The sequence below is a fragment of the Phocoena sinus genome, chromosome 6, assembly GCF_008692025.1.
Source record: "Phocoena sinus isolate mPhoSin1 chromosome 6, mPhoSin1.pri, whole genome shotgun sequence".
NCBI classification, from domain to species: domain Eukaryota; kingdom Metazoa; phylum Chordata; class Mammalia; order Artiodactyla; family Phocoenidae; genus Phocoena; species Phocoena sinus.
In genome coordinates this window covers 56,381,421-56,399,436 of record NC_045768.1, presented here as the reverse complement: position 1 = coordinate 56,399,436, position 18,016 = coordinate 56,381,421, and the positions used below count along the sequence as shown (strand labels likewise).

The 18,016-nt window shown below is 37.5% G+C and overlaps 1 protein-coding gene across 5 annotated transcripts in view; it reads right to left on the bottom strand.

Moving 5' to 3' along the window:
• The window catches only part of RIC1 (RIC1 homolog, RAB6A GEF complex partner 1), a 175,707-nt gene that overhangs the window by 118,601 nt on the left and 39,090 nt on the right, over positions 1 to 18,016 (bottom strand). For all 5 annotated transcript variants that reach the window (XR_004350264.1, XR_004350265.1, XM_032634229.1 and 2 more), the window contains exon 2: positions 10,814 to 10,921. Coding sequence is in view for 2 of the 5 variants with exons in the window: in XM_032634229.1 (XP_032490120.1) it covers positions 10,814 to 10,921 (108 nt within the window). In the remaining 3 variants the exon portion in view is untranslated. The remainder of the gene's footprint in view (positions 1 to 10,813; positions 10,922 to 18,016) is intronic.

Below are 18,016 nucleotides of genomic sequence, written 5' to 3'. Positions count from 1 at the left end.
TGGGTGTAGTTCCTCCAATTTTTCATTTTACTCATATTTCTCTCTCTGAATTTAGGAGAAACAGTTATCTACTGTGGTCTTAAAGGGCTGTTTTTTATTTGGGAGCATCCCTGTGTAGCCTGTGTGAGTCCAGTGTTTTTGGTGCAAGGCCTGTATTTGGTATGGATGCCTGCCATGTTCTGGCCATTATCCCCTTGACAGAGGGGTTGTGTTGTGGTGACCAGAGCTTGCACTGGTCGTGTGTTGGGCGGGGCCTCTTCTTTGCTCTGTGGTTGTCACAGCCCTGTTGGGAGCAGGGTCTGCTCCCCAGTTGTTGGAGTAGAAGCCCCCAGATCCAGTTCTAAGCTACAGTGTGAGGTAGGCAGGACTGGAATGCTCTCACTAGGAAAGGGGTCTCTGTGTATTTTTCTCCAGGAGCTGTCCACCAGGACGTGCAACTCCGTGATGTCACCTGCCACCCGGTGTGTGCGCCCACAAAGTACAATATTGCTGGCACTGTCTTCAAACCAGCCTCCGTTACAGGAGCATCAATAATCAACAGACTCATACATTTCTCAGGGATGTGCATGCTCACAACACCACTGGTGCGAAAACCCACCAAAGTCACGCTCCTGCACCCACTATGGGAGTGCTGGTAATCTGCTCAGATGTCAGCCCTGCCTTTGCACGTGCACACCCACTCTGGTGGCGCTTGCACACTCCCAAAACTTGCTGGTGCACATTTCCAAAGTCCGCGGTGGCTGCAGCCATGCCCCGCTGGGAGCATGCTGACAATGAGGCTGCCATGGTGGGCCCACACCCTTCCCTTCGTGTGTTGACAATGGGGCTCCTATGGCAGACCTGCGCTCCATGCCAGTTGCATCCCAGACCACGCTTCAGGCCCTTCAGGCTATCTCTGCATAGCCAAACCAAGTCCCCTCACCAGGTCTGTCCGCTGAAGCCCGAGTTTCAGCTTCCAGCCCCTGCACATACCGGCAGGCCTGCATGTCGGGCTGGAAAGTGCACCAATGTGCAAGGACCATCTATGCTGGTCTCCCTCTACCCTACCTGGCTATAAGCTGGCTCCTGTATTCGTCTCTGAAGCTCCCTATCTGTCCCAGTGGACCTCCCAGCTGGTGAAGGAGGTTCCCAGGGTGAGGAAACCTTTCTTCTTTCACAGGTCCCTCCCAGGGGTGCAGGTCCTGTCCTGATTCCTTTTTATTTCCCCTTTCATCCTAACCAGTTACGTGGGCATCTTTCTTGCAGCTTTGGTTGTATTAGATCTTCTGCCAGCTTTCAGTATGTATTCTGTGAGAACTACTCCACTTGTAGATGTATTATTGTATGTATCGGTGGGAGGAGGTGAGCTCCATGTCCTTCTATGCTGCCATCTTGACAGCTTGCCCCTTCTTGATAAAATCATTACTGAAAGGTAAGAGACTTGGAAGACAAATTCAGGAGGTCTGCAAATAATGAATTAAAGAAAGAAAACAGGTATGCTAACACATATATATGGAATTTAAGGAAAAAAAATGTCATGAAGAACGTAGGGGTAAGACAGGAATAAAGACACAGACTTACTAGAGAATGGTCTTGAGGATATGGGGAGGGGGAAGGGTAAGCTGTAACAAAGCAAGAGAGAGGCATGGACATATATACACTAACAAACGTAAGGTAGATAGCTAGTGGGAAGCAGCCGCATAACACAGGGAGATCAGCTCGGTGCTTTGTGACCGCCTGGAGGAGTGGGATAGGGAGTGTGGGAGGGAGGGAGACGCAAGAGGGAAGAGATATGGGAACATATGTATATGTATAACTGATTCACTTTGTTGTAAAGCAGAAACTAACACACCATTGTAAAGCAATTATACTCCAATAAAAGAAAAAAAGAAAGAAAACAGGACAAACCTTGTTCTATTTTTCTCTTATTTAGGAAAAAGAGAAAAAAAAATCCCTTGCTGCAGAAACAGACTGAAGTCTTCAGATTGAAATGCCTAAGACTCAGGTTTAATTTGGGTGGATTGGCCCGGGGTGGGAAGGAGGGAGGCAGGCAGAAGGAGACAATTTAATGGAAAAAAAAAAAGATATAATCTTGTAAGTAAAAATAACTTAATTTCAATCACAAAGAGAAAAAACTTTCAGAGAGAAAGAATAGGTTTCCTGAAAAGGGAAAAGACTCAGATTAACACTAGACTTCTCACTAATAACCCTAGAAACCAGAGAACATTACCTCATAGCTAGGGAAAAAAAAAGAATCTCAATCTAAGGATCCTGTACCTAGACAGGATATCCTTCACCATGCTTAAAGAACAGTACGTTCAGATATTATTTAATATATGAATGCCCACTGTGTGCAGAAAATGCTCTTGGCATTGAAGCTATAGTGAAAATAATAAGCAAAAAGATATGGAACTAATATTCTGGGTTTGAAAAATGGACAGGGACTTCCCTGGTGGTGCAGTGGATAAAACTCCGCACTCCCAAAGCAGGGGGTCTGGGTTCAATCCCTGGTCAGGGAACTAAATCCCACACACATGCCGCAACTAAGGGTTCACATGCCACAACTAAGGAGCCTGTGTGCCACAACTAAGGAGCCCGCGAGCCACAACTAAGACCCGGTGCAACCAAATAGATTAAAGAAAAAAAGAAAAACGGACAAACACAGGCAACCTACAGAAGAGGAACTGCAAAGGGCCAATAAATATAGGAAAAGATGCCAAACCTCAGTAGCAACAGAAATTAAATGGAAATTAAAATGACAAGACCATTTTTCACCAATCCAATGCAGGCATAATGTAGGTAAACAGGAATCTTAAGAACACACAGGAGTGACTCTGGAAACTGACAAAATTTTACGAAAAACTGATTTGGCAATATTCATTAAAAAGAATATACATATACACTTTGACCCAGCAATGCTACATAGGGAAAAGTGCCCTAAAGAAATAAATGCGCCAATACAAAAGGGTATATGCATAACGATGTTTACTGTAGCACTGTTTATAGTTGCCAAAGGTCCATTAAGAGAAGAATAGCAAAGAATATAAGAAACTTCCACACTATGGAATATTATACAAATACTAAAACTAATAAGTTGGAACTATATGTATTAATCTAGAAGGGTAGTCATAATATACTAAGTGAAAAAGTCAAATTGCTGAGTAATGTGTAAATTAAGATGTTAATTTTGTGTGAAAATAATGAAAATTTCTATATTTATCTATTTAAATATCTACTCATCTGTAAGTTAGAATCCTATGCAAACATTCAAAATCAAGTTACAGAAAAATGTTGAAGTGAGACAATGTTCATGATATAACATGTCAAAAAAGCTGTACAGTAGCTTTCTATAAAGAAAAAATATGTTTTCAATAATCCTCTACCTATGAAAACTCACAGATTTATCAAATGTGCTCCTCATGAACAGGTGGCATTAACAGTCACTTATAGTAATATCACTTTGGATTTAAAAACAAACAGACTTCAATAGCCTTTCAAATTCTGTGTACTATTAAATGTAAGTGTATCTGCAAACAACCGTTAAAAAGGTATAGGAACGTAAGGAAAAATTAATGATTATCTGTGAGTAGTGAAGTTATTTATTTTTTCTTGTTTATCTCTACAATTCTCAGATTTTCTTCATCGAACATTTATCCCCCTTATTAAAAACTAAAACTTTAAAAAATCCAATCCTCAAAACTATAAAACTCCTAAAAGATAACATAACAGAAAATCTACATGACCTTGGTTTGGTGATGACTTTTAGATACAACACCAAAGGCACAATCGATGCAATAAACTGATAAGCTTGACATCATTAAAATTAAAAACTTCTGTTCTGCAAAAAATCTGTCAAAAGAATGAAAAGACAAGCCACAGACTGGCAGAAAATATTTGCAAAAGACATATCTGATAAAGGACTGTTACCCAAAATAACAAAAAACTCTTAAAATTCAAAAATAAGAAAACAAACAACCCAACTAAAAAATGGGCCAAAGACCTTAACAGGTACCTCACCAAAGATATATGGATGGCAAATAAGCATATGAAAAGATATTCCAGAGCATATGTCATGAGAAAAATGCAAACTAAAACAAGGAGATACCACTATACACCTATTAGAATGATCATAATCCAAAACACTGACAACACTGTCAAAGATGTGGAGTAACAGGAACTCTCATTCATTGCTGATGGGAATACAAAATGGTACAGCCACTCTGGAAGACAGTTTGGCAGTTTCTTACAAAACTAAACATAGTTTTACCATACAACCCAGCAAGCGCACCTCAGCGCATGAAAGGAGTTGAAAACATGTCCATACAAAAACCTGCACATAGATGTTTATACCAGCTTTATTCATAACTGCTAAAATTTGGAAGCAACCAAGATGTCCTTCAGTAGGTGAATGTATAAACTGTAATACATCCAATGATTTAATATTCATGCTAAAAAGTAATGAGCTATCAAGTCATGAAAAGACATGGAGGAACGTTAAATGCATACTACTAAGTGAAAGAAGCTAATCTGAAAAGGCTACATACTGTATGATTCCAATTATATGACATTCTAGAAAAGGCAAAACTATGAAGACAATAAAACAGATCAGTGGCTGCCAGGGGTTATGGGGTATGAAGGGATAAATAGGTAAAGCACAGAGGATTTCAGGGGCAGTGAAACTACTCTTTATATACTATAATGGTGGATACATGTCATTTATAAATTCATCCAAACCCACACAATGTACAACACCAAAAGTGCACCGTAATGCAAACTATGGGCTCTGGGTGATAATGATGGTGAATGTAGATTCACCAATTGTAACAAATATATCACTCTAGTGGAGGATAATGGGGGGAGGCTATGCATGTGTTCGGGCAGGGAGTAATGCAAGAAATCTCTATACCTTCCTCTCAATTTTGCTGTTAACTTAAAATTGCTCTAAAAAAGTCTATTTTTCATAAAGTCCATTTATGAACTTATAATTCATATAAGCTAAACCATTAATTCATGTTTTAAATTATACAGAGATGAATTAACTTAAATCACTTGAATCAGGTCAGCATTTACTTAGCCTATTTAACATAAACCAGACTACAACAGCTAAATTTATGTTCATCATGACATCTCCAGTTGTATGGAGATGTATCTTCTAGAAAAAGACTATAAGCAATAACCAAGTAAAATAAAAACTGGACTTTCAGTAGCCAAAAAGAGTAAATTGTTATCTTCTCTTACATATGTATTTTACCCACCCCCAACTTGAGAATAGAAATAATTCCTAACTTCTTTGTTTTCTTAATATTTAGTATATGCAAAGGTTAATAAATTATTGTGAAATTGTTTCTGTAGAGGCTGTTTCTAGTTATCTGGTAACTGGCTCTGGGGTAATTAGGAGTGGGGAATAGTGGCCCTAGTTAAAGAGCTCCATAAAGGATGTGGTTGAGGGTACAGGCTGTGAAGTGTTTGGTTTGCACATGAAAGGAACATTAGCAGGTAATCCTTTACTATCTCTAGAAATTGGCTAGCCCTGAGAGGGGCAGTCTCTCCAGGGCCAGCGTCAAAGCATCAAAATACAGAAAAACAACAACAAAAGATTACAGAGAGAAAACAATTTTCATAAATTTTACTGTTACAAAATTCTAAATATAATAGTGATGAAAATTTAGTACAATTTTTCTTTGTAATATATATCCACTAAAGAGAATGAAATTCTTTTTGTGGGGATATTTTTTGCTTAATTGAGGTTTAAAGTTAATGTTCCCCTGCCAACATAATACTCAATGGGGAAAAGCTGAAAGCCTTCCTGCTAAAATCTAGAACAAGACAAGGATGCCCACTATCACCACTTCTATTCAACATAATATTGGAAGTCCTAGCCAAAGCAATCAGACAAGAAAAGGAAATAAAAGGTATCCAAATTGGAAGGGAAGAGGTAAAATTGTCATAAGACACAGATGACAACATACTATATATCGAAAACCCTAAAAACTCCACACAAAAACTACTAGAACTGCTAAACGAATTCAGCAACGTAGCGGGATACAAGATTAACATACAGAAATCAGTTGCACCTCTTTACCCTACCAATGAAATATCAGAAAGTTAAAAAAAAAAAATCCCTTTAAAACTACATCCATAAAACGAAATAAAATACTTAGGAATAAAACTGACCAAGGAGATTTTATGTGCTGAGAATTATAAAACACTGATAAAGGAAACTGAAGATGACTCAAAGAAATTGAAAGACATTTCATGCTTTTGGACTGAAAAAATTAATATTGTTAAAATGGCCATACTACTCAAAGGAATCTACAGATTTAAGGCAATCCCTATCATAAAATTACCCATGACCTTTTTCACAGAACTAGAATAATCCTAAAATTTATATGGAACCATAAAAGACCCAGAAGTGTCAAAGCAATCCTGAGGAAAAATAACATAGCAGGAGGCATAACTCTCCCAGACTTCAGAAAATGCTACAAAGCTACAGTAACCAAAACAGCATGGCATGGTACTGGCACAAAAACAGACACATGGATAAATGGAACAGAGAGCCCAGAAATAAACCCACACTCAGTCAATCTTTGACAAAGGAGGCAAGAAGTCATCTCTTCTTCTTCTACTTCTTGCTGAAGAAGTCTCTTCAGCAAGTAGTGTTGGGAAAGCTGGACAGCGGCATGTAAATCAGTGAAGTTAGAACACACTCTCACACCACACACAAAAACAAACTCTAAGTGACTTAAAGACTTAAATATAAGACAGGACACCATAAAGCTCCCAGAAGAGAACATAGGCGAAACATTCTCTGACATAAACTGTAGCACTGTTTTCTTAGGTCAGTCTCCTAAGGCAATAGAAATAAAAACAAAAATTAAAAAACGAGACCTATTCAGACTTATAAGCTTTGGCACAGCAAAGGAAACCATGAACAAAATGAAAAGAAAACCTATGGAATGGGAGAAAATATTTGCAAATGATGTGACCAACAAGGGTTTAATTTCCAAAATATACAAACAGCTCATACAACTCAATAACAAAAAATCAAACAACCCAATCAAAAAATGGGCAGAAGACCTAAACAGACATTTCTCCAAAGAAGACATACAGATGGCCAACAGGCACATGAAAAGATGCTCCACATTGCTAATGATCAGAGAAATGCAAATCAAAACTACAGTGAGGGGCTTCCCTGGTGGCGCAGTGGTTGAGAGTCCGCCTGTCGATGAAGGGGACATGGGTTCGTGCCCCAGTCCAGGAAGATCCCACATGCTGTGGGGCGGCTAGGCCCGTGAGCCATGGCCGCTGAGCCTGTGCGTCCAGAGCCTGTGCTCCACAGCGGGAGAGGCCACAACAGTGAGAGGCCCGCGTACAGCAAAAAAAAAACAAAAAAACTACAGTGAGGTATCACCTCACACTGGCAGAATGGGCATTATCAAAAAGTCTACAAATATTAAATGCCAAAGAGGGTGTGGAGAAAAGGGAACTCTCCTATACTGTTGGTGGAAATGTAAACTGGTGCAGCCACTATGGAAAACAGAGTTACCATATGATCCAGCAAGCCCACTCCTGAGCATATGGTCTGGAAAAAAGGAAAAGTCTAATTTGAAAAGATACATACACCCCAATGTTCAGAGCAGCACTATTTACAATCACCAAGACATGGAAGCAACCTAAGTGTCCATCAACAGATGAATGGATAAAGATGTTGTGTATATATATACGAAATACTACTCAGCCATAAAAAAGAATGAAATAATGCCCATTTGCAGCAACATGGATGGACCTAGAGATAATCATACTAAGTGAAGTAGGCAGACAGAAAGAGACAAATACCACATTATATCACTTACATGTGGAATCTAAAATATGATACAAATGAACTTATGTACAAAACAGAAACACAGACACAGAAAACAAACTTATGGTTACCAAATGGGGATGGGGGTGGAGGAGGGATAAGTTAGGAGCTTGGCATTAGCCAATACAAACTACTATATATATATAAAAAAAACCAAGGTCCTACTGCACAGCACAGGAAACTATATTCAATATCTTGTAACAAACCATAATGGAAAATAATATGAAAAATAAATAAATATAAATATATATATATGTATATAACTGAATCACTTTGCTGTACACCAGAAACACAACATTGCAAACCAACTATATTTCAATTAAAAATAAAGTTAGTGTTCCCACGATCAAAATCAATTGCAAAGTTTCCTCTTAATGCTAGTCTGTAATGTGATTTTATGTATTTATATGTGAAAATGTGTTTTCAAACCAGTACTGCCAAATACTGATCAACCCATGAGCATATGATTTTAATTGAATACATTCATCACTTGGTAGGCAATTATGAAGTCTACTAGATTTCTTCTATGTTTGCCTATTAACATGTCATTACACTGTAATCACTTCCAACTGAAGGTTAGGTGGAAGCACTCCTCATTTGCACAATTAATGGATTATGAATATGGAAATTTCTTTTGCAACTGCATCAAGATCCAAAAATTACTCCTTGAACTGTGGTTTGACCTTAGAAAAAATATCTATTGCTAATTTTTCTTGGAAATAGACATCTTACTTCTTATTAACTTTTGACAGCAGTGGAAATATAAAAAGCAGCCTGACTTTACTTGTAATTCAAACATTAGCTGTCATCAAAATGGCTTAACGACATATAAGTTTCACATATAAGCGCTGTTTTGCTTTATAGTTTTAAATTCATTAGGAAACGTTATCAAGTCTGCAGCAAAGCTATTTTCCAAAGCCATTCAATGCCCCACAGGCGATTAAGAGTGGTTCCTCAAGTTCAAAAAATTTCAACCTCACACATGAGCTCAAAATATTCACAATAAATGTTTACCACTAACTGCTAAGCCATCAAAAGACTGTGGTCTTGGGCAAGTCAGGATATTCAGCTTCTATTTCTGACAAAAATTTAAAATAACCATCAGTTTTAAATGTTTACATATTCACAAGCTTTGTAAATTTGTCCAACTGAAGCCTTTTTCTGCTCCATGTTTTTACCACCATCAATCAAGACACCTTAGTGGATTCTACTTCAGGTTGTATTGAATTAGTGTTTTCTCAACTTTGAAAATTTTTTTCACCTGAAGTTGTCCCACACATGCTATTCATGGGGAGTAATTCTTAGTCATTTCACATTCTGTCTTGATATTCAAATAAACTGAGCTGTATTAACATTTGTCAATTCATCATAAGAACCAAGCAAACTTACTTTGATTGCACCTTCATTTTAGTTTTTTATTTTTGTGAAAAAATTCTGTGTGATGAGATAATCTATTTTAAATTTTCTGATTTTTCCTGACTACTAATTTCAGTGAGCTGGGAATACTGTGATGAGTACGTAGCTGGGTAATTTCAACTTATACTGTATTCTTCTGGCATCACTGTAGTGTCATTCCATAAGAAACACAATATTTTGCCATCTAATTCGGTAATAAAATAATACACATGTGCTTTGAAAGCATGAAATTCAAAATCTATTTTTCTCTTTTTATTCCTTTGACATGATCAGTATACACTAGTAATAAAAATAATATGACATGTCACAATATAGCAATATGCGTGGCACTTGAAACAATGAATTTATAAATGCTTTATTATAATTTATATTGCACTGAGCAGAAGAGTGAAGAGATAAAGCACCATGTATGGTCACTGTCAGGATTACTCAATTCAGCTGTTGTCCCTTGAAAGCGGCCAGACAACATGTAAAGAAATCAGCATTTTCATACTCAAAAACAACATTACTGATGGACAATAAAATTTTAATTTCATATAATTTTCACCTGTCAAAAATACTATTCCTCTTTGATTTTTTCAATAATTTAAATACATAAAACTATTCTTAGTTCATGGTCCACACACCAACAGGAAGCAGAGTAAATTTGGTACATGGTTGGTAGTTTGCAAACCCTTGCTGCAGGAAGTGAGGAACTACTCAATATTTTTTATTTTATGGAGCCATTTTCAGATGATTAACCCAGTCAGCATTATATAGCATGAACAGGAAAAGGACCAAAAGCAGAGAGATAAATCAGTGTAGTACTTGACAGTAAATGGAATCTAAGTACCTAATTCTAAAGTCCTTCTCTCCAATATACACTACCTGTGTAACTTTGGATAAAACTTACTTTCTCAAACCCTCAATACACTAATCTACTACGAAGGACAACTGTATCTACTTCGAAGTATCGAGCTTAGAAGAGATGATACACCTAACACGGTTATAATAATAGTTACATGGAATAATAGTTACATGCTCTCAATAAATGTATTATTGCTAATTCAAATTAGGTGATGATGACAGCCCAAGAGCTGACAATGAAAAGGTAAAATTAACCAGACCTAAGCACATTAATGGAATAGAGGAGAAATGCAGAAATAAACCCAAGTGGATATGAGAATGTAGTATGACATAAACACAAAGTTTATCATTTTTATGAGACATCCTTGGGAACAGAGGGCAGGATTTATAATATAAATTTGGGAATACCATGTAAATACAGATGAAAGCTTAAAAAATCTAGATTAGACTTCAAGGACAAAACAGCAAAGTGAGAGGAATAAAAAGAAAAGGATATAGGCACCGTTTAGGGATCGGAGGAAGTAGAAGAATCAAGAAAGACAATACAGTAGGAGTAACCGGAATAGAAGAATCGGTACAGCAATTCCTATCACAGATGGTAAATACTAATGGGTGTGAAAAAGTGAAAGGATCTCATCTAAGAGAATTAAATTTAAATGCAATGTAATGATTTCATAAGAAAACAGCATTAAAGCTGAAAAATGTACTTACTGACACAGCTATCATGGTACTATCTGGCCTCCATTCAGCTTGCTTGTAGGATCCAAACTGAGAAGATGATTTCGCAGGTTCCTTGTAGGTTACGATTAATACACTAGGCTGGAAGAAAACAGTTTTATTTTATTAATATCTCATAAAAAGTAAAAAATCTAAGATAACATCATCGAGTACACTCTGAGAGTATTTTAATAATTCTAGAAGTATAATAAAAGATAACATAATCTAGTATTAAATGAGTTTAAACAGTCCAAGCAAATCAGCTAAAAAGAACCATAAAGAAAGACAATCTGAATAAGCCTATATCCATTAAAGAAATTGAATTGATAATTAATAATCTTCAAAAACAGAAAGGACCAGGCCCAGATGGGTTCACTGGTGGATTCTACCAAACATTTAAGGAAGCAATCATACAAATTTTCTACAATCTCTTCCACAAGATAAAAGCAGAGAATACTAACTCCTTCTATGAGGCCAGTATTACCCTAATACTAAAACCAGAAAAGACATTATTAGAAAATAAAATGACAAACCAAGAGCTCTCATGCACATAGATGCAAAAATTCTGAATATTAGCAAATCAAATCCAACAATGTATAAAAAGAATCATATACTATAATCAAGTGGGATTTATTACAGATCTGCAGGATTGGTTCAACATTTGAAAATTAATATAATCCACTATCATATCAACAGACTAAAGGAAAAAAAAATCACATGATCTTATAAATAGATGCAGAGAAAGAATCTGACAAAATCCAACACCCATTCATGACAAAAACTCTCAGCAAACTAGAAACAGAGGGGAACTTCTTCAACCTGACAAAGAACATCTACAAAAACCTATAGCTAACGACATACTCACTGGAAGAAACCAGCTTTCCTGATAAGATCAGGAACAAAGTAAGGATACTCCCTCTTACCCTTCCTTTCCAAAATCATACTGGGAGAACACAAGAAAAGGAAATGAAAGATATACAGATTGAGAAGAAAGAAATACAACTTATTCTCAGATGACATGACTGCCCATATAGAAAATCAGAAAGAATGAACAATTAGAAAAAAACTTGTGGAAATAATAAGTGACTATGGCAAGGTTGCAGGATACAATGTTATTATATACAAGTCAACTGCTTTCCTATATACTAGCAAAGAACAAGTGGAATTTTCAACAAAAAATATTTAGATATAAATTCAAAGTATGTGTAGGATCTATGTGAGGAAAACTACAAAGTTTCAATGAACAAAATAAAATAAGAAAAAATAAATGGAGAGATATTCCAAATTCATGGATTAAAAAGCCCAGTATTGTCAAGATGTTCAGTTCTTCCCAATTTGATCTAAAGATTCAACACAATCCCAATCAAAATCACAGCAAGTTATTTTATAGATATTGACAAACTGGTTCTAAGGTTTACACGGAGAGGCAAAAGACCGAGAACGACCAACACAATATTGAAGGAAATGAACTAAGTTGAAAGACTGACACCACCCAACTTCAAGACTTACTATAAAGATACAGTCATGAAGAGAGTGTGGTATTGGCAAAAGAATAGAAAACAGATCAATGAAAGAACAGCCCAGAAACAGACACACATAAATAGTCAACTGACCTTTGACAAAGAAGCAAAGGCAACACAATGGAGAACAGACAGTTTTCAACAAATGATGCTGGAACAACTGGACATCCACTTTCTGGCACTACAAGAAGCTCCACAAGGTCATCTTGTACTCTGTCTGTCCTTGCTCTAAAATCAGCCATTTTTTCAGGGATTCCTGACTCTTTTATTAAAGATAGTATTTAGAAAAGAAGACCTGAAAACAAGATGCTTACTGCTAGTGGGGTGTCATTACTTGTAGGTCCTCTCAGCAAACACAGTAGGAAGTATATGAACCTATACTAACCCACATATACACACGTATCTCTACATATTTCTTTCAATATATGCATATATTTATAAACAAAAATATATGTGACTATAATCAAGCACAATGTGGTTCTTTCTAGCCTTCTCCCTTTCTTATTTGGAACTTTCTTCAGACAGTGAGAACCTGGCTATCATTTCATACAACTAATTTAGTTCTTTGTTCAACCTTACCATATGTGTATAGTATTTTGGAATTGCTAACTATACCCCTATAAAAAAATAAATTTACCAAATACAATACAGTTTTTTTGGATAACTTCTTCTACTTTAGCCTTAGAATAACAAGTTACAATGCCATTTTCCAAAGTTACAGAGGTCATCCCCTTAGAAGCTTTTTTTAATCTCTGAAAGTGAAATACAAAAGTTTCTAAGAAGCTAACAAAGCTCCAAACACATTAAAACTGCTAGGCATTAGTTGTCTGTACTTCAAATATCAATTAAAGGTTAAAAACAAATACCCTGGGGGCAGTGACATTAGCAAAATGTCAGAGTAAAAAGTCCTAGATTCTCTTCCCCACCACCCCCCACGACAATTCGCAGACAAATCCCCTTTTGTGAGAAATACAGAAATGAATTGAAAAGCACCTGAATGCTGGATGAATGAGAGATCACACTCATCAAAGCTGGTAGGGAAATTCACGACACCTTCTCACCAGAATTCCTACCACCAACATAGTGCCATACAATCAGGATGAAACCCTCCAACTCCCAGCTAATCCCTACAAAGGAAAAGGGGTGGTCTGTGTGTCAGATGCCCCAACCTTTCCACAGGGATCCTCAGAGGGCAGGCTTCTAACTTGTCAGTCTTGAAGCACTGTCAGAACCGGCATAATCTAGCTACCTGGGGGAGAACAGAGACAACAGCATGGACTGGTAGTCACCAATAGCTCTTCTCCACAGCTTAGCACAGCGTTAGCAGAGAAAATAATTCTAGCTCTCAGCTTTTCCCTGGGAAAAAAAGAGTTGATCCACACGTCCAAAAGCCCGGTTTCTATGGGGCCTATTCAAAGGAATGGGTTCTGACTTACCTGCCTCAGAGTGCTGACAGGATCTGGAAAAATCTAGCTGCCTGGGGGCTAGTGAGCACAGAGACAGAGGTTTGGGCAGGCAGTTGCCATAGCCCCTCTCCCTGGCTAAGTACAGAGCAAGTGGATAAAAAACCCAACCCCAACTTCTCCCGGGGAGCTAAAGATTAGTCCACAATTCCAATGCCCCAACTTTTCCGGGGGCTGCCCAAAAAAGGGGTGGTGGTGGGGGGGTGTGTCTTGCCTTCCACTGGGCAATAATGAGACCTGGCATAATTTAGCCACCAGATAGCTAATGAGAATAGAGACCGAGGTTTGGGCTGCCAGTTCCCAAAGCTCCTCCCCCCAGCTCAGCACAGAGCAAGTGGATGAAAAAACGCAGCCCTCAGCTTCTCCAAAGGGAGGGAAAGAGTTGGCTAAACCATCAAATGATCTAACTTTTTTAGAGGCTGCCTGAGAAATGGCTTCAGTCTCACTTGTTTTGATGCTGTGAGGGGATGTAGAATAACCTAGACACCAGGCGGCTGCAAAGAATAAAGTAAGCATGCTGAACTAGAATATAGTTTTGAGATGCCACCAGAATCTCTGGCTGGGCTGACTGGTAGGGATCTTCTTCTGTATGAGGCCAATCCATAAAGACTGGAGAGGTGGCTGCTTTGCCTAATGCATAAACACCAAAAAAGAGGGTCAAGGAAGATGAAGAAACAGGCAAATATGTTCCAAAGGACACAAGATAAATCTCTAGAAAGAGATCCTAATGGGGCTTCCCTGGTGGCACAGTGGTTAAGAATCCGCCTGCCAATCCGCCTTCCCGGACCAGGGCTTGGGTTCGAGCCCTGGTCCGGGAAGATCCCACATGCCGCAGAACTGAGCCCGTGCTCCACAACTGCTGAAGCCCACATGCCTAGAGCCTGTGCTCTGCAACAAGAGAAGCCACTGCAATGAGAAGCCTCCGTGCCGCAACAAAGAGTAGCCCCTGCTCACCGCAACTAGAGAAAGCTTGCGCACAGCAACAAAACCCCAATGCAGCCAAAAATAAAATAAATTAATTTTCAAAAAAAAGAAAGAGGCCCTAATGAAATAGAGATATATGATTTACTAAACAGATAATTCAAAATAACCATCATAAAGATGTTCACTAAGATCAGGAAAACAATGCATGAACAAAGTAAGAATTTCAACAAAGACAAAATACTAAATAAATAATTATTAAATAAACATATATAAATAGGGGCTTCCCTGGTGGTGCAGTGGTTGGGAATCTGCCTGCCAATGCAGGGGACACAGGTTCGAGCCCTGGTCCAGGGGGAGCTCCCATGCCACGGAGCAGCTGGGCCCATGCACTACAGTTGCTGAGCCTGTGCTCTAGAACCCACAAGCCACAACTACTGAGGCCGCATGCCACAACTACTGAGGCCCGCGTGCCTAGAGCCCATGCTCTGCAGTGGGAGAGGTCACCACAGTGAGAGACCTGTGCACCGCAGCAAGGAGTGGCCCCCGCTCGCCACAACTGGAGAGGGCCCATGTGCAGCAGCAAAGACCCAACACAGCCAAAAGTAAAATAAATAAAATAAATTAAAAAATATATATATAGGGCTTCCCTGGTGGCGCAGTGGTTGAGAGTCCGCCTGCCGATGCAGGGGACACGGGTTCGTGCCCCGGTCTGGGAAGATCCCACATGCCGCGGAGCGGCTGGGCCCGTGAGCCATGGCCGCTGAGCCTGCGCGTCCGGAGCCTGTGCTCCGCAACGGGAGAGGCCACAACAGTGAGAGGCCCGCGTACCGCAAAAAAAAAAAAAAAAAAAAAAAAAATATATATATATAAACATATTTTATATACATATTATATATATAATTATAATAAATATAAAACTACCAAACAGAAATCACAAAGCTAAAGAATGTAATAACTGAAATAAAAACTCACTAGAGGGATTCAAGAGAAGACTAGATCAGGCAGAAAGAAAAAAGGTCTAAGAAAAGTCATCAGGAATCATTCAATCACAAAAACAAAAAGAAAAAAAAAAATGAAAAAAAGAGTAAAAAAACAACCTGAGGAACTTGTGAGATACCAACAAGCAGATCAATGTATGCTCAGGAGAAAGAGAAATGACCAGAAAACTTTTTCAAAGAAATAATGGCTGAAAACTTCCCAAATCTGGGGAAGGAAATGGATGCCCTGATACAAAAAGCCCAAAGAACCCCAAAGAGGAACTCAAAGAAATCCCCAATGAGACAAATTAAAATTAAATTGTCAAAAGTCAAAGCAAAGAGAGAATTTTGAAAGCAGAAGAAAAAGGCAACTTGCCATGTACAAGGGAACCCCCATAGAACTATAAGCAAATTTCTCAGCAGAAACCTTGCAGGCCAGAAAGGAATGGGATGATATATTCTAAGTGCTAAAAGAAAAAAGCCGCCAACCAAGAATACTATAACTGGCAAGCTATCCTTCAAAAAAGAAGGAAAATTAAAATCTTTCCCAAACAAACAAAAACTGACAGAGTTCATCACCACTAGACCTACTCACCAGAAATGCTAAAGGGAATTCTTCAGGTTAAAATGAAAGGTCACAGAATAGCAACACTGTAGCATAAAAAAAAAGTATAAAACCGACTGGTACAGGTAAATATATAGACAAATACAGAATACTATAATGATAAGTAAATTCCTTTTAATCCTAGTATAAAAGTTAAAAGACGAAAGTATCAAAATAACCTAATATAGTAATAGATGTATAACATCTATTAATTAATTAATTCACCTATTTAGAGACCTATATGTAAAACCTGATCCATCAAAGTTCAGGAATATAGAAAATCTTTTGTGGTCTTGGGTTAGGCAAAGAGTTCTTAGATAAGACACAGTATTTATTTCATGGCTCACAAAATAAATATTATTGAAACTGACAGACTGGTCCTTATAAAAATCAAATATTTCTCTTCAAAAAACACTACTAAAAAGAATAAAAGACATGCTACAAACTGGAAAAAAATATCTGCAAATCACGTATCTGCATCAATGACTTGTATCCAAAACAAATGAAGAATTCTTAAAACGCAGTAAATATATATATATATATATAAAATCCAATTTTTTAAATAGGCAAAAATTTAAATAAAATAATTACAGCATTGTATTTAACATGTAAATACAAAAACATACTGATATAAGTAACTGAATAAATGAAAGCAAAGGGACAGCTCTTTCTTACATAGAATTCCAATTAATAAATAGAGAAGGAAAAACGATGTAGAGAATCATCATTAGATAAACACCACATAATTAGCTGCAGACAAGATCCAGTGATGGACATAAAATCAGTGAGCAAAAGTTTCGGGAAAAATAGGATATGCACAATATCTTCCCCCAGTTCCTTTTTAACTACAAAAAGAAAGACAGTTTATAGTAGAGAAACCTGGCAGGCACCAAGTGATCAAGGTAAAGGTCACCAATTGTAAGATATATGAACATCATGAACTCCTTGATATAATACTGAGTAGGACATTTTTGTGATAATTTCTGCCAAAAACACATAAGCACATTCCATTCATGAGAAAAATCAATAAACCCAAGCTGGTAGATTCTATAAATGAACTGATCAGTATTCTTCAAAAGGATCAAGGTCATAAAAGACAAGGAAAATTGAACAACTATTACTGAATGGAAAAGACTAAGAAATAACAACTACATCAGTAGAAAAATTAGGGAAAATTTCAATGAGATCTGTACTTTAATAATACTGTACCAATGTTAATTTCCTCTTTATAATTATGCTAAGTGAAAGACACACAAGAACAACCAATAAACAAGTACATACTGTCTGATTTCATTCATATAAGATTCTAGAAAATGAAAACTAATCTACAGTGAGAGAAAGTAAGCAGATGAGTGCCCAGAGATGGAGGGCAGTGGGAAGCCACTACAAAGAGACAGGAGGAAACAACTGGGCATAATGGATATGTTCATTATCATGATTATAGTGATGGTTTAATGGGTACATACACATCAAACTTAATCAAATTTACACTGTAAACATGTACAATTTATGTATATGTCAATTATATTTATATTTATGTCAAGTATATCCTAAAAAAGTTTAAAAAGTTAAAAACAAGTTATCTTAGATGGTCTTTTGAAGAACTAATTAAAGGGAAAAAAAAACATACTTACAGAGGCATACTCAGAATCTGTTGCAAAAACCTAAAAGAGAAACCTGAACTATGACAGAAGGTAGGAGGGACAGAA